We start from the raw sequence: 22,067 nt of genomic DNA, 5'->3' as shown, positions 1-22,067 counted from the left end.
AGATCCAGCTGGCTGTGGAGTAAGTAGTGACCTGCAGTCCCAGAGAATGCTGTTGGTGCAGACAAGAGCCATTCTACCATTACCCTCCCTCTCACAGCACGTGGGTGTCCAGCATCCTTCCTACCACCCCCTTTTACTTCTCTGAGGTCCCATTTATTCCTTTGCCTCTTTCAAAACAGAGGATGTTGGTCCTGGTGATCCTTCGCCTGCTGCCAACAGCACTGTTACAGATGCAGAGAGAGTAGTGAAATTATTGAGAGCTGCTCAACAAAGACCAAAACTGCTCAACAAAGACCACTGTGTGCAAGCAAAATTTTCCAAAACACCTTCCCAATAATGGGGCCTGTAAGCCATGTGGAAGTCCAACTCACTTCTTTCCAAACAATCTGTGTCTTCGGTTGCTGAAAATCACAAGGAAAATCCTAAGCCCAAATAAAAGGCTGGTTTCAGAATAAAGAATGTGTTTTAGTTTGAAATTAAAACCTGAAAAGGTTTTGTTTTGTAGGCTTGAGATTCATTGCCTGTAAGTTCATTGATTAAGCAACAAAACCAACAAACCAGTCATTTTTTTCAGCTGTAAAAATGTACTGTTGGGCATTTAACTTCAACAGGATGAAACTGGCGCTGAGGCTACCATGGGTACCTGATGCTGTGGGTTAGTACACGACAAAATGCTGATGTTAGAGACAGCAGACAGTGAGATGCCAGAGGCAGCATCAGCCTCCCTGCACAAGGCAGTGCCCTGTGCAATGCTGTGGCTGCTGGAGGACTGCCCTCTGCCCACAACTGTGCTTATGAGAGTTCCTAAACCCAAGTTTGACACTGCAAAATGTAGATCTTAGTCAGAAGGGGCAAGGATCTCCTGCTCCCATGGATTTTGATCTGGCTGGAGGAGAGTGACATCACTCTACCCCACCCCAAAAAATCAGCCCCTTCTGTTGTGGGTTTAGGACCCTAAATTAATTATGCAGGTGGAAAAAGTAGAGTCTGCAAGTGCTGTCTAATCCACGAGGCTGCTCTTCTAAGTTAAGGTTTATTGTGCTTCTGAAACAATCTTTTAATTAAATAACAGAAGCAGGTCCTAAAATCCATCTCGTAACACCACTTAAGTTACAACTCAACCTGAGATCAGGATTCAGGTACTGAGGACTTAATGTTAGTTAAGCACCTCCCAGAAACCCAACATGGAGCTGTCAGATGAAGTATGTGCCACTACACAAGTCACGCAAATGGCAAGTAAAAGCTTGTGTTTGTTTTTTGAGAAGCAACTGGCTTTTTGAGAAGCAGCTACTTTCCAGTCCAACTCTAATCACTCAGAGAGAAATCTCAACTGAGGAGCTCTTAGGGTTGCTCTGGGGCACTATCTGTTCCCAGATACCAGGGAAGGACCAGGACAGCTCCTCCCACAGGCTTTTACTTTGGAATAGGACTGAAAAAAGCGTACTCATGTATGACTCACTTCAATGCAGGTAAACAAGTGCACCCTTAGCATAGCCACAACATAGCAAAAAACCTTCCTGGGCTGGAAGTTTATCTGAAAATCGTCTTTTTTATCCCAGCACTGCTGTCTCCCACAGGAAAGGAAGACCCCAAAACTCAGGGACTGCTTTCATGGCAAGGTCCTCTGCTCCAGGAGTCCTCCTCTTTCAAAAGCTGATGACTCCTGCACATGTGCACTGGCCCAGGGAGAAGTGCCAAATCTGGCAACACTTTGGGGTAGCTCCCTGAGGGAGTGGAGCCCTTGGGGTATGTATGCATGTGTGTGTGAATACTGGTAGCAAAGGGGGGGCCCAGAGCCCCAGAGAAATGAGACAGGCAGAGACAGCTTTCCCTCCTCCCACCCTGCTCTGCTTCATTGGCAAACAGGGCAGGCAATAGCCTTCAGCAAGAGGAAGCACCTGGGATTTTCCTTCGGGTTCCCAGGGAGTTCCTGAATAAACGATCTGATCCCTGGAAGGGGTGGTTTAATGGGGCAGAGAAGAGGGTGGTCCCTTTTCAGGCAATCCCTCATGTATGACCACTGGCAAGGGCAAGTGTGTCAGGCAGGGTGAGGAAGTGGCCCTGGCTGCCCTCATCCCCCCAGAGACAACACGATGGCAGGTGGGTTTCCCATAAGTGGAGTGGAAAGCTCTTTATTTAACCTGCACCCGCCACCTGCCCTCAGTCCCAGCCTTGCCTTCCTCGGGAGTCTGCCAGGGCTACTTTTTTGGCAGGCTGAGCCAAATGAAATCTTTTTCAAACCAAGGCTCCAGGTAACCCTTTCCTGCCTGGGTCAGGGAGAAGCACTTTTCAGCATGTCAGGGCATCCACCTTGTAGCAGTATGATGGAGCCACCCCCAGACTGCTCCAAGTGCCACTGAGGAGTCTGCACCCCAAGCAAGTCCCAAGGAGCTTGCTCCTCTGGCTGGGGTCCTGCCCCCTCCTCAGTCCTGCTCCTGCCTGGGGATGTCCAGCCCCACCACCCACTGCCCTCACGGTGGGTCAGCAAGTGATGGAAGAACCCAAGCAAATGACCACAAACAACCGCGTTAGGGGTGTGACAGAATGACTGATGATTTAATGCTTCTTGAAGTTTTTTGTTTCCTTCCACAGGGCATTGGTTTTAAAAACAAACAAAACGAGATAAAATAAATTAATTTATGTACACTTTACATACACTGTGTCACATGGAGCTTTGCAGCAACAGTAACCAGAAATCGTTACAAAATAGAAAGTTACATGGCTGTTGCAGGCCCTCTGCAGCCTGCAACCTAGAAGGTTGTCATCCTGAGCGTGGTTGGCAAAGTGATCATGTAAACATGTTTAGAAGCATTTACGGTGGACAATGGATGGGCCAGCTTCATCGTATTCCTGCTTTGTGATCCACATCTGCTGGAAGGTGGACAAGGAGGCCAGGATAGAGCCACCGATCCAGACAGAGTACTTACGCTCAGGTGGGGCAATGATCTGGAAAAGGCCAAGAGAGCTGAGATCAGTAAACAAGCCACTGCTGCAGGTGGCAGGCACAGGAGTGTGCACAGCCCTGAGTCCTGTGTGCAGCGGGGCAAAGGAAGGCTAGTCCTATGCCTGGGTCCTTTGTCTCCAGCCTTACCTTGATCTTCATTGTGCTGGGGGCCAGGGCTGTGATCTCCTTTTGCATGCGGTCAGCAATACCTGGGTACATGGTGGTACCCCCAGACATGACATTGTTGGCATACAGGTCCTTCCTGATGTCAATGTCACACTTCATGATGCTGTTGTAGGTGGTCTCGTGGATCCCTGCAGACTCCATACCTGGGGGCAGAGAGGGAGAAACAAACAGGCACAAGTTAATTGCAAAGCGACTCAGGAGAGAAGGGAGAACTGTCAGAGGAGGAGAGAGGGAGGGGGTCCCACACACCAATAAAGGAAGGCTGGAAGAGGGTTTCTGGGCAGCGGAAACGCTCATTGCCAATGGTGATGACCTGCCCATCAGGCAGCTCATAGCTCTTTTCCAGGGAGGAGGAAGAGGCAGCGGTAGCCATCTCGTTCTCAAAGTCCAGCGCCACATAGCACAGCTTCTCCTTGATGTCACGGACAATCTCACGTTCAGCTGTCAGGGGGAGCAAAGGCATCAGTGATTGCAGAGGAGGAACCCGGAACATTTGCACCACCTCCATAGGTCTACTGGGACTCAAGACCCCCGGTCACACATGAACTCCCAAAAGGAGGGCTCATGGGGCTTGCAACGGGGTGACAGGCTGCAGCATCCCTGAAGGTGCATGGGTTGGAAATGTGGGGGGGACTTTTTGGAGGAGGGAATAGTGCTTACCTGTGGTGACAAAGGAATAGCCACGCTCAGTCAGGATCTTCATCAGGTAGTCAGTGAGGTCGCGGCCGGCCAGATCCAAGCGCATGATGGCATGGGGAAGGGCATACCCTTCATAGATGGGGACATTGTGTGTCACACCATCACCGGAGTCCAGCACAATACCTGGGGAAACAAGAAGCAGGCACCTGAGAGATGCAGCCCACAAAAGGTCCTACCCTGGGGGCAGAGCACTTGTCAGCTGCAGGGGACCAATCTTGGGTGTCCTTGCTGAGGCAGGAGGGGCCAGTGGGACTTTGCACTCACCAGTGGTACGGCCAGAGGCATACAGGGACAGCACAGCCTGAATGGCCACATACATGGCAGGGACATTGAAGGTCTCAAACATGATTTGGGTCATCTTTTCACGGTTGGCTTTGGGGTTAAGGGGGGCCTCAGTGAGCAGAGTGGGGTGTTCCTCTGGGGCGACACGCAGCTCATTGTAGAAGGTGTGGTGCCAGATCTTCTCCATGTCGTCCCAGTTTGTGATGATGCCATGTTCAATGGGGTACTTCAGGGTCAGGATACCTCTCTTGCTCTGGGCTTCATCTCCTACGTAGGAGTCCTTCTGACCCATACCCACCATGACACCCTGCAGGGGAGGAAAGCGGGGGCTCAGCAACATCTCCATGGGCAATAGCACCGGGCTTCCTGGCAGGACAGGAGGATGGGAAGCACTGGGAGGCAGCAGGGGTCCCCCACCACAGCTGTGGCAGGGCTTGAGGGGAAGCTCGGAGGGGCACTGCGCCGTACCTGGTGGCGGGGGCGGCCCACGATGGAGGGGAACACGGCCCTGGGGGCATCATCCCCGGCGAAGCCAGCCTTCACCAGGCCGGAGCCGTTGTCGCACACGAGTGCGGTGGTCTCGTCCTCGTCGCACATGGTGTCGGCTGTGTCTGCGGGGGCACAGTGCGCAGGGGCTGAGCCTCACGGCCAGGCGGCATCCGCGGGCAGGGGCGGCGGGAGGGGCTTACCTGGGCTGGCTGCGGGCTCCGCGTCGGGCAGAGAGAGAGGCTCCCGCTCCTCGCCGGGTCACTCGTGGCCGCCGCGGCCGCCGACGAGCCTTTTATCGCGGCGGGCGACGGCTCGACCGGCCCCCAGGAATGCGGCCCCGGCCGTCCCCATATTTGGGTGTCGGGCCCGGCGCGGCCCCGGACCGGCGGTGCCCAAAGAAGGCGCTCCTGGCCCCGGCCCAGGTGAGCCGGGCCCGGCCGTATAAGGCGCGTCTGCTGGGCCCCCCCTGCCACCGCCCGCGGCCGGGGCCGAAATAATCCCCCGGCACCACTGGGCCCATTAAGGGCAAAGCAGGTGGGGGCGGCCCGGCAGCCCCGGCGGGGCTCGGCGGGGTGGGAGGCGAGGGGTCATCGGCTGTGTGGCTACCACGTGCCAGGGCTTGGGGCTCCCAAGGGAAGAGCTCCTTCATGGGTCTTGCCTGCTGCTATAGGTGAGCCCACGGGAGAAAGGGAGTTGGGAGAGAAGGCAAAGCGTCAAGGCAGGTCTGTGGTTTGCAGGTAATACTGCTGTACATGGCGACAGCCCATGCAAAAGCCACGGCTTCACATGCCAAGTTAAGCCGTGCATCGTTTCTTTGCTGTGGTTTAAAAATGGAAAATAAATGCACAGGATAACATCTGTCAGACAAATGCCTGAAGAGAAGCCCGGTAAAGCATTAATCCTGGTCTGATCCCAGCAGCCTGACGTAGCTGTGAATGCTGGTGCCATTACGAGTGTCCATTGCTGGCTTCTGAGCTCGGCCAGGCAACATGGGAATCCTTCAGCTATCCCTGTGGCTCACCCTTTCCAAAAGGAGCACAGTCTCACCCACAAGTCATCTCTGACAAGCTGAAGGTACAGCTACAGGTATTTAAGCAGACATTCCATACAGGACACTTGGGAGATTTTATAGAGACATTTCGGTTACCAATGGAAAGAAGAAGCAGTAGTGCAAGCAGATTTACAGCCCCGACACTATGTTGATATAAACCAACCTTCAAGATCTTCTCTGACAGCACAACTGGTCAAGGGTAAATCCTTTTAAAATTTAGGGAGTCAGAAGAGAAGGAAGAAGGAATAGCAGGCCAGAGGAACTCATGCTGTGAGGAGTCTCCTGCAAGTGAGGGTACTTCTGCAGGTGATTTCCTCCACTGCAAGGCACAGCAGACAGCTCAACAGAGAAGAAGATAATATTTTTTCTCCTCTGTTTAACTTCTGCATCCTGCAGCTTAGCAGCATCTCTCTTTATGTCTGGCAGCTCTCTACTTCCTTCTGCTATAGATTTTTAATTCCTGTGAAGTTATTGCATTAAAGTACGCTGAGGATAAAGAGTGCTTTTCTTTCATCCTGTTCCTCAATTTGTATTACTCTTCAGTTCCAGCAGTAAAAAAAATCGGAAGTCTGAAAGCACTTAAAGGCATTGCAGCACCAAATCTATTTACAGAACTGTAGAGCTTCATTGTGGTTTCCAAAATAGTCAGTTGTCTTGAATCAGAAACCAAGTAACAGAAACCCTAGTGTAGCTGAAAGATAAACATTCTTAATTCTTCAGTGAAACACGATGCAAGCATAAACCCTCTCTATCCCTTCTGTTCCCTTTTATTTTCTCTCTACCCCAATCTAGTTTACAGCAAAATGCCCAAATGGCAATGTTAAATTCTTCCAGTTCTGAGCAAAAGATCATTTTCTGCAGGTAGATCTGGTGTTTATCGGGACTCACTAAATGAGTGTGGGGTTTGTCCCAAGTCAGAAAACAATTGGAGTTAGTTTCCAGTGCAGAGCTGGGCACTGAGATCACTATTCCCTATGTGTAGCTACTGAAATTAATCACAAATTACAACTGATCAACTTTCCTGCTACTCTGGCAACAACAAAGGGTAGAAGTACATACGTCTTGTACTGTGCATGCTTTTCAATACTGAGAAAATAACTACTTAAAAAACAACATATACTTCCTTATTCAAGAGGAGCTATCCATGCTCCTTAGGCTGTTGTCCCAAGTTTATTTGTTTTTGTTACACTTGGAAACAAGCGAGAGCTCTGGTATGACCTTCTGTAAGCAGCGGTAAATGAAGGCATCCTCCCTCTGCAGTAATCTGAGACAGAAGTTCTGCACCAGCACAGCTTATTACATAATGAAGCAGAGGACAGAGAAAAGGAATAATCCCAAAACCCAGACTCTTCAAACTTCCCAACGGAATAGAGAACCAGCTCAACATTACTAGTACAAGAACATTAAACATCAGCTTAGACAAGGAAGTTATTTTAATGAGGCTTTATTTAAGTAAACTCATTGCAAGTAGCCTTCTGTTTTGGCAATAGTCAGATGGAAAGCCATTGTACTAATGCCAAATGCCTCCCAACCAAGCAGTAGAGTAAAGCAGCTGAAAAGCCTACGTTTCCCAAAAACCTGGAGAATGCTTCTACACCAACCACAATAAACCCATCCCAGCAGAGAAGCCAGGGACTTTGAAACAGACAGATAGTAAAAAACGAAAGAGAAATGCCTGCTTCTGGAGCAAGCTTTCCAGGGCTTGCCCTGCCACTCCTTACAGAATACAGATATCTGGTGAACAGTTGGGGAAGGGATGATATATCCCCAGAATGTTTTATGGTGGACAGTCAATTAAAAAGATTCCTCTTCAAGCAAAATATATGAGTCTAGTAGAAGTTCAGGTAGAACGTATTTCAGTAAGGGGTGGCAATCATTTATAATTTTCTTTCTTCCAAAACCCTGCTGAGTTCATCAACATGAAACCATCCTCAAAGTGACATTTAAGTGAACAAGTGGAAGGCTTTAAGTGACCCACTCCTTTGAAGCCATAGCTGAGAGTTATGCTCACACTTCTCAGCCATGCAAGACTGCAGAAGTGCAAAGTTTGCTGCTTAGAACAATCTTAGAAGATGACTGCTAGTGCATTTCTTTCCCATATTAGTTAGAACCTCCAGATAAATCTATTCTTCCAAACATGTTCAGACTCTCAGCCCAGCTTACTGTATTAGTACAGGGAGGAGGGGAAGCCACGGAAGGGGAGCTGTGCTTTTAAAACTAGAAACTGGATTCTCTTCAACCAATTTAACTTCTGACCTTCTCAGCTGTTGGATCAAGTTGTTGCAGCAGGCATGGAGCCAGACAAGTAAAACATAAGGGCATGCAAGTTGCTCTGCAGTCACTGACTCTTGAGCTACACGCAAAAGAAAGGTGCAACACATCAGATCTCACTAACTTTTATTTAAAGATCAAAATCTGCTGACAATCACTGTAATTAAAATAGAGAAGTTAAATGGAATTTTTTTTTTTTAATTCCCATATCAGAGATAACTAACTGGGGCAGTGGGGTAAAAGAAAAGAAAAATGAAAATTAGTAGCATCTATCAGTAGAGAACAAGGCGCAGAGTAAGGAAGATCCTGTTGGACACCCACACTATGGTAACTACTTTCTAGGTTTCATCTGAGCCTAGGCATGAGCAGTTGCTGTGAATTTTTACGTGTATTCTAGAAATAGCTTAAATGGAAGTTAAATAGATACAATATTAAAATGTTTTGAAAAGGTTTAACCTTACAGATATAAACTGAAAGAATGGTATATTTACTGGACCAGAGAACTCTGAATGAGAACTGTACTTTATTCCTTTCTGTCACAGACAAACTGAGTGATCAGTGACAAGCCAGTTATCCTTTTTGTGCCAGCAACCTTTAATGCAACATTGCAATTAGCTAGTTTCTACAGCAAAAAGTGTTGTACCGAGTGGAGTTATCCAACAGAATAACCAGTTGTTTCTTAAATAAGCTATGCAGTCATCCAGCATTAATGTTTTCAGTATTTTCTCTGAACTGAAATCGCAGCCCCAGGTGTTGACAGTAGAAGTTTCCCCACCTCCTGTGCTGGGTGTCTGTGTATCTCCTGAGTCTCAGGCAGAACTCATAGTAATGAAGATACAGAACAAAACAGAATTTATGAAAGGCATGGAAAAAGAAAACTTTGTTTTTATTTTGCCTGAAAACACAACTCTGGCTCCCCTGACTAAAGCATCAATGTCTATACATTTAAGACCAAGTATATTACTACTCATATAGATTTTAGCACAGTGTTAGCAAAAAACCAAACAAAACATAAAAAAGTATAAAAGCATTCAAGAGTTTTTTAGAAAAAATATTTAAAAAACCAGTGAGAATCATGCTTGTCCCTGAACGTAGAGTTCATAGTTTGCTTTCAACACAAATTCGAAGTAAGCATTGTATTTCAAGTTGCCAAGTTCATTTGCTTGCAGCAAGTCCTTCACCTCTGGTAAATATTCACTTAACTGGACTCCTACAACACAAAACCATTTATTACAACACTTATAAAAGTACTTTTCATTAGTAGTTAAGATAATTTTTAAGTAAACACCTCCACCTGCCTCACAGTTAAATCACTCTTCTGGACTTGGGAAGCTCTAATTCTATTATACATATCAAGAAATACAATAAAGCTTAAGCAGTCTGTAAAACTGAGTTTAAAAAATTAATAATTTTTACTTAAACAGAGCTCAGTAATTTAATAGTTAACCTCAAATCCAAGCTTTACATAACACTTCAACAAAATAAAAATAAATAATAGATAAAAGAAAGAAAAGGAAAGAGAAAAGAAAGCTCAGTCAAATAATTAACATGTATCAGGTGCAACAGTTCATTCTGGGCTGTGAGACTCTTACAAGAGGAAGGAAATAGACAGGATCAGACACACAAAACCACAATTGTTCTGAAAAACTTCATTTTTTTTATTTTCCACATGGAACCTTCTCTGTTTTGGAAAAAGTTCAAACACAGTAATATTTAAAACAGACTTTGAGTCTCAGTTGCTTTCCTCCTCTCACTCCCTCCTCCAGCTGTAATTTCCATGGTCACAACTTCCTATAGTCAGCTTTAACTGGAGAATGGGAAGTATTTTTATTTTTTTTTTTTTGCTTTTGGAGAGAGAACACAAAAGCAAAAAAACATTTTAGCTTCAACAGATGAAGTTCTTCTGAGTGACAGTTAATTAGTTATTAATCCTGTATCCTACAGAAGATATGTATTTCACTCCAGAAGACCTACTTTACTGTACTGTAAGAAATTGCTAAAAATCTGGTAAGTGCCTTACTGAGCAAATCATTTGAGGGTACTAGGATTATAACCAGATTATAACCCAGAAATCTGCTCGTCTTACCTGCCCAAACATTTTACAGAGATAGAACTAGCTCTATATCATTTTAATTGTCTAGTGGAATGCATTTTCATTACTCTGAGAATTTCTTATCACTAATTCTTACATATTAGTGTTCATCTTAAGCAGCTTTTGAAACAACTAAATTTCAGACCCTTCAATTACATTTAAGTCCACTTTACCTTCTTTCAATAGCTTTTGTAGTATTTTCACAAATATACTATCTTTAGATGCTTCAATTGGATCATCTCTACCATCTGAACAAGACCACCTGCAAGTCAAAGGATAATTGGGGAAAGAATGGTACAGATGAAATTAAATTAAAACTAACAAGAACAAAAAACACAAGAAAATTTGATATATTATCAAAGGTGACTAATACATGTCCTCATGGAAGGCACTTGGTTATACCTCAAAGCAAGAGGCTTTTCTATCTTTGTTAATAACTTTTTATTCCAAGAGTAAAATTGCAATGAATTTACAATGTTGTCTAGTCAGGAGGACAACAGAAATCTCTCCCCTCCTCTAAACCATTAAAACCCCCAAAACCAACATTATTTCTTTGATAAAATAAAACTATTATCCATCATGATAAGAAGTACCTGTTCTCAGTAACTATATTTTATGTTTGAGATTATGAAAGTATATTCTTTTTTTTTTTGTAGAATAAAGGAAAAGAAGCAATTTACTCAAACCAAAACAAAAAGCAAACACTGAGAAAAGAGAAAAAATCCATTGTAAAATCTAAGTTGCAGGCCTGTAACAGCACACACAGACACAAAATGAAGTTTGTCTCCTTTGTGTTAAATGTTAAAACTCATGAGAGCCAGTCTCATCTGTGATACAAAAAAACCCCAAACAGATTTTTCTAAGAGAAAGACTATTTTAAATGACAATTTCTCATTCTTACAGAGCTTTACATGTAGCATTTTCAAGTCAACACCAACCTAACTTGTTTTGTTGTGGTTCTAATCTTTCAGTTGTTAAAATTTCCTGTCCCAAATGTTAAGCTGCCAGACAAAACCAGTTCTCATATCAATCCTTAAACTATCATGGGCCAGTGTGAACGTGCTTGCACCAGATCTGGACCTGGCTCCCAGAAGCTATTACTGACAAATCCTCTGTACTTCACTGAAACCACAGTTTTATCCTGGATGTCACTTCAACTCTTAAATGTCTAGGATTTCATCCTTAATTCTACCGGGAAAAACGTGAGGAAAGGAGGGAGGGAAAGGGGTATGGGGATTTTCTCCTCTTTGGCACAGAGGAGGATAGTGAGGACTCTATGAGAACATCAGGAGCACACCCAGCAAGGCTCTCCATCCTACCTGAGAACCTCACCACCACCTGTAACCCTTATCCTAGAAAACAGATGCCATCCTTAAAAGTAGGTAATGTAACATGGCAAACGCTTACTTTTGCACACAGATGAAAGTTAACACTACCTCTTTTGAAACAGCAATCAACCTCTTTGTAAAGCCTCTGTGAGCCTCGCTAGACTGGAAACTCAACTGGGACATCAAGTTTTCTAAACACTGTTCAGTCATCTCAAATTGCCTCTGGTTAGATACCAGAGTGCCCAAAATCTTTTCAGCATTATGTATGTTTGAACAGTAAAACTATTACATTCAAAATCCTGTTCTTGGCCCAGGGAAGACAGGTCATAAACCAATAACTGGACTGGTGCTATGCACGAGTTCTGGATTCCTCTGTCTCTAAAATAATATGAAGGGGACACTTGGAATACTGTGAACCTGTTTCTGCATATTATTTGTGTCGTATGTGGCAATAACTTAGTCATGCAACTAGGAACTTATTTTCTAGAAACTACCATCCTTTGGAATCTATCCTATGCACAAGTGTGAATCCAAATGCTGCTTATTTCAGTTTTAATTACAAATGGCACAAATGTATTCTCTCCTCATCCTTTCTTTCTTGAGTCCCTCTTGGAACACAGGTAGGAGTTAGAAAAGCCGAAGACTTCTGGAACTTAAAAAGAACAGGGAGGAAATGCCATCTGAGTTATTTAACCTGGGAGAAAACAGTGCTACTGTTTGAGGAGAAGATTCTCGAGACCAATTGGTTTCAGCCTGTATTTAGTTTTGAATGTCCTTAAGTGTGGCTCTTCTAAGCAGTATTTAGGCTTCAATCTCTTCCAGTCACGAATGCAGCTTTAACTCTAAAAGATCATGACCTTGCCAACTGATCATGAACTTTTGTCACTTGGCCGAAACCAAGTGAAATAAAGGCTTGCAGGGAGTGACCTCTGCACATGTTGCTCTTATTAGAGAGCTTTTATTTGAGATGCCTCAAATGAAAAAAAAAACTTAAGTGTAGGTCACTTCTTTTACTTTAGGAAAGGGTTCAAGTATAAAAGTTGCATGGCTACATTTTTGTGTCAGGTGCCAAGAATGCATAGTAGGTTGCCAGTGAGATTAACGAACAAAGTACTACAGATTTTTTTTGCTAGGGTTTCATTTTACAAATAAGAAGATACATTATACTTTACTAACCTTATACGACAAAATTCAATCTTTTTAGTGAGTTAGAGAATAGTACACTAAAACGTAATTCTGGAGAAGCTATGTCACAGATACTCCCAGTACCTTATATGCATACTTACCCATCTCTTTGGAGAGCCTTACAGAGAATTTTAAGTTTAAGATCATTTACATCCACTTCCTCTTCCTTCAATTCATATAAGGAAAAAAAACCAGGCAAATTAAAATTTTAAGGTTTTTTACAAAAGAAATAATCACTTTGTCACACAGATTACACCAATGACTTAGATCCTTCAATCACCGAACATAGTTTTTAACACATGCTAAAAAGATGATCTGATCAGACTGTTGAAACATCAAACACTGTTTGTTTCTATCTGAAATCATGGATCAGACTTTCCATATCACACTTGACTGCTGAAGATCAACTAACTCAATTTTAAAATATCAGTTTGTAAAATATTGTATTCCAGACAAGTTTTATTTTACCATGTGCTAAATGGCAACTGAAGTCATGGCTCTTTTTCCAGCATGGCCAAGCTAACTAGCATGCATTAGTGTCCACATTAGGATGTAGGTTTTATGAATGTAACAGTAAATGACTTCAAAGATATACACTTGATTTGGAAAGGCATCCCCTTCACTGCACAGAAACTTCGAGGTAATTGGTGTCAAGCCCCTTTTAAAATATAATGTCAGAAAAACAACCATATAGTTTTTTCCAGCTGTTGATGTCCTGAAGCATCACATCTACTTTAAATTCCCCCCATAAGAGATAAGGGAAACCATGAACACTTGAATTTTAAAGCCTGGAAGCCAGAGGATGGGTCTCAACTTTATGCTACACTTTTATAAGGTAAAAGCAGGGAAAACAGGAAAACAGCTTGTTTTTAGACTCTAAACCACCATCTCCAATTTGTGCTGAACGGTTCTACAGAAACTGTTACAAACTTAAGTATCTGTAAAAAAAATAATTTTGAAAACTCATGGGTTTAGAGTGACATTTATCTTACTTAGATGCAAAAAAAATAGTTGGGGAAAAAAGCAGGCAGTGAATCTGTGGTTCAATGTTATTTACATGCTAAAAAGCTGGTGACTATCCCACATTACCTCATGACAATCAGTGAAATTGCCAAGAGGGAAGACGCAAGAACTAAACCACTAAAAACAGACAATCTTTGTCCCATTTGGAGACAGCCCGTAGGGAAGCAAGGCCCTAAGAAAGAAACTATAGACTATAAATGGGAAGTGAAGATGAAGAGTGTCATTTTTCTTAAATTATCTAAACCACATTTGGCATTAAGTCTCCAGTGACTTAAAAACAAACTGAGAAAATACATCAGGGTTTGTTTTAATTACCGTACACTAAGCTAGCATGTTATTTAACTACAGATGTACCATCTTAACTTAAATAATAATAAATAAGTCTCTAGGTTAGAAATCCCTCAAAAAAGTTTTCTTACCTCATCAATATATTCCAGCAGATCAAGTGCTTTCTTGAAGTCATATTCATTGGCTCTTCTGTTCTCATCACATATGTACATCTATGATATGAGAGATTAACATGCAGAACTATTTTTAGCCTACAAACTAATGTAACTGGTATCACAGACAACTCACTGTGGGAAGACCACCATGTATTTTCCATTTACATGACCCTCTCATGAAAATATGTCTTGATTCAACTGCAAGTATTTTTATACCAAGGAATATATTTAAGATTTTAGAGCAGCATTCCACCTACATGACAATGGTCTGTGGAAAAACGATATTGGATATAAGGCTGCTAGGTTTCAAATTTAAATGCCATTTAAGGCTGTAACATTCCTGGACTATTGTAGCCAGAGCTCAGCTCCACAAATAAGCTCTCAGAATTATTTTGGTAATCAAGCTCAAAGCAGTACTTATGCACATTTGCTGCCTTTCTCCTTTTAAAAACAACAGGTTTGCTATCAGTATTTCACAAACTCTGATTCTAAATTAGTACTTCAAAGGAAAATTAACACTAACACTCTTTTAATTCACACTTTGCAAATTTCATTCTTGAGTTGCAAGCAGCAAGTATGAACATTGGTTTGACAACAGAGAGAATACAGAAAGAAAACTGTCATGGTGTCAGTGATTGCCAAGTCATGAGTGACACTACCTACTCTTCCCCAGTTCTACAGATAGCCTCATTTAAAGACAGAGGTAATGACTTCACGATCTGCTGTAAGCACTGTTCTAAGAAAATGAGGAGAATGTAAACAAGCATGCTTTGGATTTTCCACAGGATTACAGAAAAATAAGGAGTTGCAAAACTGACACCCAGACAGGACCTGATTTTCTTTTAATGTATTGCTTTTACCCATGGAATACTTTTTGTGCACATCACTGGATGCTAAAAGTATGTGGCCAACAAGGCAGAAACAGTAAGGCTACTGGTTCCAGACTATCACCAGAAAGGGGTGTGGAAAAGAAGTCAGCATTATTAGTGATCCCAGCACTGGAGCAGTTCATGTTGTTTCATTATGGGTTAAGTTTTTGTAAAAGAAAACAGAAGTAGAAAGACTTCAGGTGCCTCTTTGAAACAGGTGACCAAAAGCCTCTTCCTGCATCTAGTCCTTCCTTTTTCTATTTTGCGGCGTCCTTCTCCACTAACATGGAATTCTTTGTTTATTCTGCCCTCCAGGTTCTTCCCTATTGAAAATGTAAATGAAGGTAGAAACTGCCTCACCTCTAAAACCTGGCTTAGACCAATAAATTAACTTCCAGCACTGATTTGATTCGCTTTTTCTTGTAGCAGCACTTTAAAGCACACATTCAACAAAAAGAAATTTGACCTAAAAACCAGAATTCTGAAGTTTGGTGCTGGCAGAAACTAAGCAAAGTTAAAATAATTCATACATTGGATCTTTAGGTGCTTAGCAAGTCATATGAGGGATAAAGGCAGTTATGATCTTCTCATTTATTTTATCAACAGAGGTAGAAAACATACTGGAACTTTACCTGTGTAATGAAGTAAACATTAGATACTTACATCAATGAGCTGAGATGCAGACAACACTGGCATATCATTGAGGTTCAGCTGTTTCTCTGCCAGTAATTGTTCAGGAAGCGTCTCCTGATGTAACAAAAAGCGCTCCTGCTCTGCTATTTCTTGTCATTTAAGGAAATGAATGTTTCATGTTATTAAGACGTAATAATAAATTCTGCGGCATAATAGTAACTGTCAACTCACAATATTATTCAAGTCTACAATTGTTTGTTATGAAGCATTCTGTTTGGACACTCAGCTACATTCCCGAAGCAGAGAAACACTTCCACTTCAATACTGCCATCCTGGTGAAATAGTTTTTATTTTCCACTCATGTTCCCAGTATAGTGAAGATGGATAACTTTTTTCCCAAAACTATGAAAGGAATACATAGGATTGGATGGAAGCTGTTGCACTATGCAGGAAAGTAAGTTGGTTGCAATTCTTAAGAACTACCCTTTGGCTGAAGACACGCGACATGGACTTGTTCCATCTCATGAATTGTTCAATTCTTGATTTGTTTTATATTTGCCAGCATGATCTGCTTCAGGGCCAGAAACTTATTAGGTTGAGACAATCAAAATGGAATAGCATCAGCCACACTATATGAACCTCGCCCTTCCCACTCAATTCCACTGCACAGCAGAAAGCGGAAAATAACTCTAAGGAGCATTTTATCTGTTTAAAGGAATAAGCAAAATGTGGCAGGAATAATTATTCTTACATTATCAATAGGAAACTGATACACAAAGACCTTAATTTTTAAAAACTGTATCATGTACCACACAGAAATGTGCAGCAGAGTAAAGTTCAGAACAAATCTTGAGTCCACTAGCCTATTGAAATAAAGCTTTGATTTTCTCATTTTTCTACAGTTTTCCTATTTAAAGATGAGATTCTTCACATCTGCAGAGGCATTTTCAAAGTGATGAAGAAATAAATTTAAACTTCAAGATTTCATCTAATGTTATAACTTAAAGGGCAGATAATACATTATTATTACTATTATGAGCTAAAAATAATTCGTAGAGCCTACTTAGTTAACACAGTTATTACAAGGCTTTTTAAACAGGATTTAAGAACTGTATATAACACAGATAGATAAATACACAGCTAAACAGAAGTAAGCTTGAGCAGTAACCTCAAGTCATATTCCAAAGCTCCCCCCTGGTGGCCAGAATCCTTTAACTAGTAGTGCAGAGGTGCTTTTTCACAAATTCACAGCACATGTCCTGCACAAACTATTTTCCAAAGGGATAGGAATAGCAGAGCAGTGAAACTGTTGCATTTTGAAGCAGAATAGGTATTCCTAATTTTCCCATTTACATCCGTTCAGTTAGAGCACCATGAAGCACTGTCATGGTAACTTTTCTAGATACAGAGATCAAGATGTTGAGAAAGCACTTCTTGATCACAACTGTATGTATTTGCAGGTTCATTATTGCAATACAACACAGTTACTATATTTCCTTGTACAGCCTAAGAGCCTCAGGACTTGAGAAGAATTAGAAGTTGAATGCCATTCAATAAACAGAAATTAAATAATTTTTACCTTGCATCTGAAATATAAAATGGAGATTCATGAAAATATATTCAGCATGAACGGTTTACAAGTTTCAGTCACTTCAGAACTGCCTAATTTCTCAAAGTACTATGTAGGTTGCTATTGATGCCAGTATTTTACGTTATCAGAAAAAAGTGAAAAGGTACAAATTTCCCATTCTTGTAGTCCTAACTCGTAGGTGACAGTGAATACTGAGGTTACTGCCTCATGCTGTCTTCCTTGTGCTTCCTAAAATGAGCAAAATCATCAGCCCATTTACCCTTACCACATTGTCAGAGCCCTCAATGTAATAAATTAAAAATCTGAAAAATTAATGTGATTCTAATTCAATAACTTAAGTCTGTTCTTTATTTCATCCTTTTTATTTCTCACCTTCTATTTTCTCTTGCAGTATGTCTTCCGAAAAGTCAGACGCTAACGCAGCTAATTTGCTCAAGCCAAGAAGTGTTTTCTTCTTTGCAAAATATCTTGTCTCCATATTTGCTAAAGTCTGCAATGTTCTGTGAGCCTAAAATTAATAAAGATGCTGGAAATCAGTTTTATAAATTAAGATCAGAAGGTTAACAGACAAGGATTTTATCTGAACAGCAGTCTCACAGGTATTTATTATTATAACTATATATATACTATAACCTTTATTTTTAAAAGTTGTACCATTTGCACAATAAAGCTGCATTATACTCTTCAGGAAGAGACATAGGTCTTTCCCCTCCAATAGTACTGAAAAAAAAGTCCTTTCAGTACTGATCAAGGAAAACTACCTTATGATCAAAGGATAAATTGCAACTTCATCTATTGTATATCTGGGATCTAATTTAAGGATCTAATTTAAGGCTTTGCAATAAAAGCCAGGTAAATACGCTTTGACAGAACACTTTAGCATGCAGATTGATTTATCTGCTCATTTGGGAATCTGAAAAAACAGAATTATATGTATAAGTGTTGCAGTAAACAAATAGATAGGCAAGAATTTGTCATCTCTCCCCGGACTCATGTAGATAAGCTGTCTTTTGATGATGAAGAGTCATAACTAGGTAACTTGCCTACGTGAATAGATATTTGACCTGTTTGACACGTGACATTTCAGTTTGCTTGTATTTAAGAAACCCTACCTTTTGCAAATCCTGACTATTGATTTCATGTAACCAGCTCAGATGTTCATGAGCTTGCAAGAAACTGGCCAGCTGTCCATGCTGAGCAATAGGCTGAGATAACAGCTTCCCTCGTTTTCCTTTTTCTAGATACCAGCGAAACAGGAAATCGGAAAAATTCTGAAAATAAAAGGAATACGAACACTTTTTAAGTTACATTTCAATGCTTGTTTACTAAGACAAAATGCTTTATAAAATACAATTGGAAAGAAAGTAGTAAGAACCTGTTTGATAAAACCAGACACACACAACAAAAAATACAGTGGTGATGAAAAAACATAAGAGCCCTGATAGAACTAGTGTTTAAAGAATTCATAAGCTACTCTGCAATAGATGCTGATAAACACAGAATCCTTCAATGGAAGCAAAGGAAATACCAAATGTAAATTCTTCACATTAACACACAAGAACGGAAACAGGTATCATATCAATAACAATTCTAGTTTCATTTTCATATTTGTTCCTTTGCCCCCCTGAAAACTCCATCTTATTATTTCCTTTCATAAATAAATTTACGTCCACTGTCAATGTTTTTGAAACATTCCCTCCTATCTCCAAGTGAACCTACAATCTTACTCCCTCAGGCATTGTTAAAAAACTTTTTTTTTTTTTATCCTCAAAAACTTCAATATGAAATAACTAATCAGGATTTATGTTTAAGACTTAATTTAGTCTTTTCAGGATAATTTTAGAATAATGCTACATTTAAAAAATTAAGTTTGAAGATGCCTTCAGTCTGATAGTCTATCCATTAACCACACTAATCTTTTTTCAGGAAGTCTTAAACCTCCCCTTTAAAATAAAGCATGTGAAAAGGGAAAAAAAAAAGATAATTTATCGCCTTTGGCAGTCAGTCTAAATATTTAAGCCTCACTGTTGAAAAAGTTTGCTATAACTTCTGTCCATTACTGCTACTTTTGTATTTTCTTATTAAAACAACATTTCTGTACTGTCTTTTTTAGAAAACATGTAGACAACAGTTGTTGTGGAAATCTAAACAAATCAATCTCACCAATTCTCAAATTAACAACCTTTTGTACCAGTCCCACTCACTTCAAGTAATCCCTACTGCCTTTTCCTTAAGCTTTCCCATATTTCAGCACACTTGTAAGATTTTACACTAAATTTTAACAGACATTGGAAAAGCTGTCCAACAATTACATTGCAAGACAATGAAAGAAACCTTAAAACAACACCCTACCTTCCTACTCTTGACTGCTTTCTATACATTATATTTATACATTAACTACTTCTCTATTTATACATTAAACAATCTTGTTTTCTGGAAATTATCCTTAAATTTATATTGTATTAGTTAAATAAAACAACAGTACACGGACAACAGCATCTCTGAGAAGTCACAAAATGCTGAAAAACATTAAGAGAATGTGTTTGAGGCACTAAAAAGGTCCCACAAAAAGCCACTACCCATGCAGCTGGTATCCGTATTTCTGCCGACTTGCTTTGCAGTCTCAGGGTAAAATACTTCATTGAATATTTTACAGTGAACGTTGACTTTAATTTCCACATTACCCCTATATGTATTTGTAAAGACATGCTTAAAAAAAACACAGACCCTCCCCCCCAAAAACAAACAATAAATTTTGCAACATTTCAGGTGCAAACTTACTATAAAACACTACCTAAAGGAAACAGAAAAAAAAGACTTACCTGATCTGCAAACTGAGTCATGTAACGCTGTAATCTGGCCTGGTTGTCTGTCTGCTCGCACATCTGCACCAGGATATCAAAGTCACAGTACTTTTCTGCTAAAGCAGCTGCCAGCTGGTACTGTCCCAGGGAAACTAAGTAACCAAGAAAAAGAAAGTAACCAAGAAAAAGAAGTTATACAGACAAAGATGAGCATATCTGGTAAGAGAATGACCCAGGGCAGAAACCAGAAAAACAAAAACAGGTTTAAAGCGTTCACATTGAGGAGATACTTACACATTCCCAAAGAAACATTCCCCTACTGCATCCATCTCCTGTGCACATGCAAACTCGATACCTACCACCTCTGTCCCACAATACAAGAGGAACAAAAGGAATACTAAATGGTCAGTATATATATATTCCATTTTCTCTGAAAGTTAGCATCATCTCTTTGTACTGGGAGAGGGGATCCCACTCATGACTTAATATCTGTAATAACAGCCACTTAATCACACAAAGTGAAGAAACAGCAGGCAAAGGTTTTTGATAAAGAACAAAACAAATAAAGACTATCGGGTTTGTATTAAAAAGATATTACTTAGAATCCTTCCTTTTGGTTCAGTTAAATATGTAAGAGTTAGAAGAATACTCAATTTTGTTTGCAAGGAAATATAGGCCTTAGATTTAACATAATGATACAAAATGTATTATAAGCTAACAGAGCCCATGAATGTCAGTAAAATGGAGAATAAGAATTTAAACTTTTCTTAAGAATGCTCAAGAATGATTATTAGATTCTTACACTCATATAATGTCTTTTAGTCTATAAAAATTAAAATGTATTTATTCCAAGTTAATTCTACTTAAAAAGGGAGCTTTTCTGTCACTTATTCAATACAGACTTCATAACATTCAACATATTAAACAATGGGTATGATTATTAAATAATCAAGATTCCAAAAGTAACTTTTCCCTGAAAAACACTAAACAAGCTTTCAGGTATATAAGTTTATCTCAGCTTGCAACAATATAAACATTTCAAAATCCATTTATAGACTATTTTCATCCAAGCAACACACGATAAAATCCTGTCAGAAAAATACAACAAGTTAGCAGAAGAAAAAAATTCAAAGCAGCAACAGGTCTAATAAGAGGCGTATACCTCTTATACTGCAGTGGATGCAGTCCTGGATGCAATCCTGTAATCTGTTTTTATTTTGTAAATATCTCATTAAATCATAAAACCAGTCATTTATACTCTGAAAGCAAATGTGTAGAACAAATAGAATTCATACACAGAGGCCATTTACTCTATCAGACTTGTGTCATTTCCTCACTGAATGGACCATTTAATCCTCGCATTAAAGAAAACAGACAGCACTCACGGAGAGGAGACAAGAGCTCCGATCTTTTCTGGACATATTCCATTTCCAGATTGCTGTATCGCTCCTGATCAGCCAGGCGATCCACAGACTTGAGCTGAGAAATGTAGCCATCCAGGAAACAATCCAGTAGTGCCACCAGCTGCTCAGCCACAACGCTGCGGAGGTTACTGTCCACTTGGGGATACACCACCTTCAGGATGATTCCGTGCTGCCGCGTTACTGCTGCACGAACACCACTGGATGCTTGGGAAAACAACATGATAAACATTAAAACAATAACCCCACCACCACAGCAATCTATCCTGAAGTGTAAGAAAAACATTAGTATTTATAATGAAAAAAAAAAGAAGAAAAAAGCTAATAAATGTTTAAATTTTAAAAATCAAAGCAATACCCCAAAAAACACCTACTCCCATCTACCTTTACATACTAAATTTGGCCAAGATGTGGTAAACAAAAACAACGCCTCTGAACTACACAGATCTATGCTGTCAAGTATCAATACTAGCTCTTTTTCCAGAAGAAAAGAATCAATTGCATGAACTCTAAGCAAAGTAAGAGAACACACAGAAGGAAAAGGCAACTGTTTTCAACTGTATTTAAATACTTCGGTGTAGTCATCACAACATAAGACCAGAATAGTTGCATGGGTCCTGCTATTCAGAAGATTTTTATCCTGGAAGCACTAAACAAGTGTGTTTTAGACGTATAGGCCACAAGGAAGCTTAAGCACCAACTGGAAAATGCTTTCTTCTGCAAACACTTGTTCTGATAGTTTTCCTGTTATTCAAC

The 22,067-nt window shown here is 40.7% G+C and overlaps 2 protein-coding genes across 3 annotated transcripts in view; both read right to left on the bottom strand.

Annotated features, from left to right (window-relative positions):
• Window positions 1-2,528: 2,528 nt before the first annotated feature.
• On the bottom strand, window positions 2,529-4,708 carry ACTA1 (actin, alpha 1, skeletal muscle). Its single transcript, XM_027657419.1, has 6 exons — window positions 4,580-4,708; window positions 4,094-4,418; window positions 3,791-3,952; window positions 3,380-3,571; window positions 3,092-3,273; window positions 2,529-2,946 (listed from the first exon to the last, which is right to left on the bottom strand). Exons 1-6 carry the CDS (start codon window positions 4,706-4,708, stop codon window positions 2,803-2,805), a joined length of 1,134 nt encoding a protein of 377 aa, XP_027513220.1. The 3' UTR covers window positions 2,529-2,802.
• A 4,070-nt stretch (window positions 4,709-8,778) lies between these two features.
• Window positions 8,779-22,067, bottom strand: part of NUP133 (nucleoporin 133) — a 31,697-nt gene continuing 18,408 nt past the window's right edge. Inside the window, exons 18-26 of one of the 2 annotated variants that reach the window (XM_027657414.1) lie at window positions 21,276-21,518; window positions 19,909-20,042; window positions 18,199-18,357; window positions 17,459-17,594; window positions 15,526-15,644; window positions 13,970-14,050; window positions 12,629-12,693; window positions 10,188-10,276; window positions 8,779-9,132 (exon numbers count right to left, since the gene is read on the bottom strand). In XM_027657414.1, coding sequence (XP_027513215.1) covers window positions 8,996-9,132; window positions 10,188-10,276; window positions 12,629-12,693; window positions 13,970-14,050; window positions 15,526-15,644; window positions 17,459-17,594; window positions 18,199-18,357; window positions 19,909-20,042; window positions 21,276-21,518 — 1,163 coding nt within the window. In that variant the 3' untranslated portion in view covers window positions 8,779-8,995. The remainder of the gene's footprint in view (window positions 9,133-10,187; window positions 10,277-12,628; window positions 12,694-13,969; window positions 14,051-15,525; window positions 15,645-17,458; window positions 17,595-18,198; window positions 18,358-19,908; window positions 20,043-21,275; window positions 21,519-22,067) is intronic. The other variant, XM_027657415.1, reaches the window with a different exon arrangement.

This window comes from Corapipo altera, unplaced genomic scaffold (genome assembly GCF_003945725.1).
Source record: "Corapipo altera isolate COAL_440 unplaced genomic scaffold, ASM394572v1 2c, whole genome shotgun sequence".
Classification (NCBI taxonomy): Eukaryota; Metazoa; Chordata; class Aves; order Passeriformes; family Pipridae; genus Corapipo; species Corapipo altera.
The sequence above is the reverse complement of the archived record's forward strand: the minus strand, read 5'-3'. Positions and strand labels throughout refer to the sequence as shown.

Bases quoted from the DNA above. Each gene is read 5' to 3' on its own strand.
- ACTA1 (XM_027657419.1), bottom strand. From the start codon at position 4,708: ATGTGCGACGAGGACGAGACCACCGCACTCGTGTGCGACAACGGCTCC. The intron at 3,572-3,790 runs GTAAGCACTATT...TCCCCCTGACAG, and splicing joins CTATTCCTTTGTCACCACAG to CTGAACGTGAGATTGTCCGT. The intron at 2,947-3,091 runs GTAAGGCTGGAG...GGCCTTTTCCAG, and splicing joins CCAGCACAATGAAGATCAAG to ATCATTGCCCCACCTGAGCG.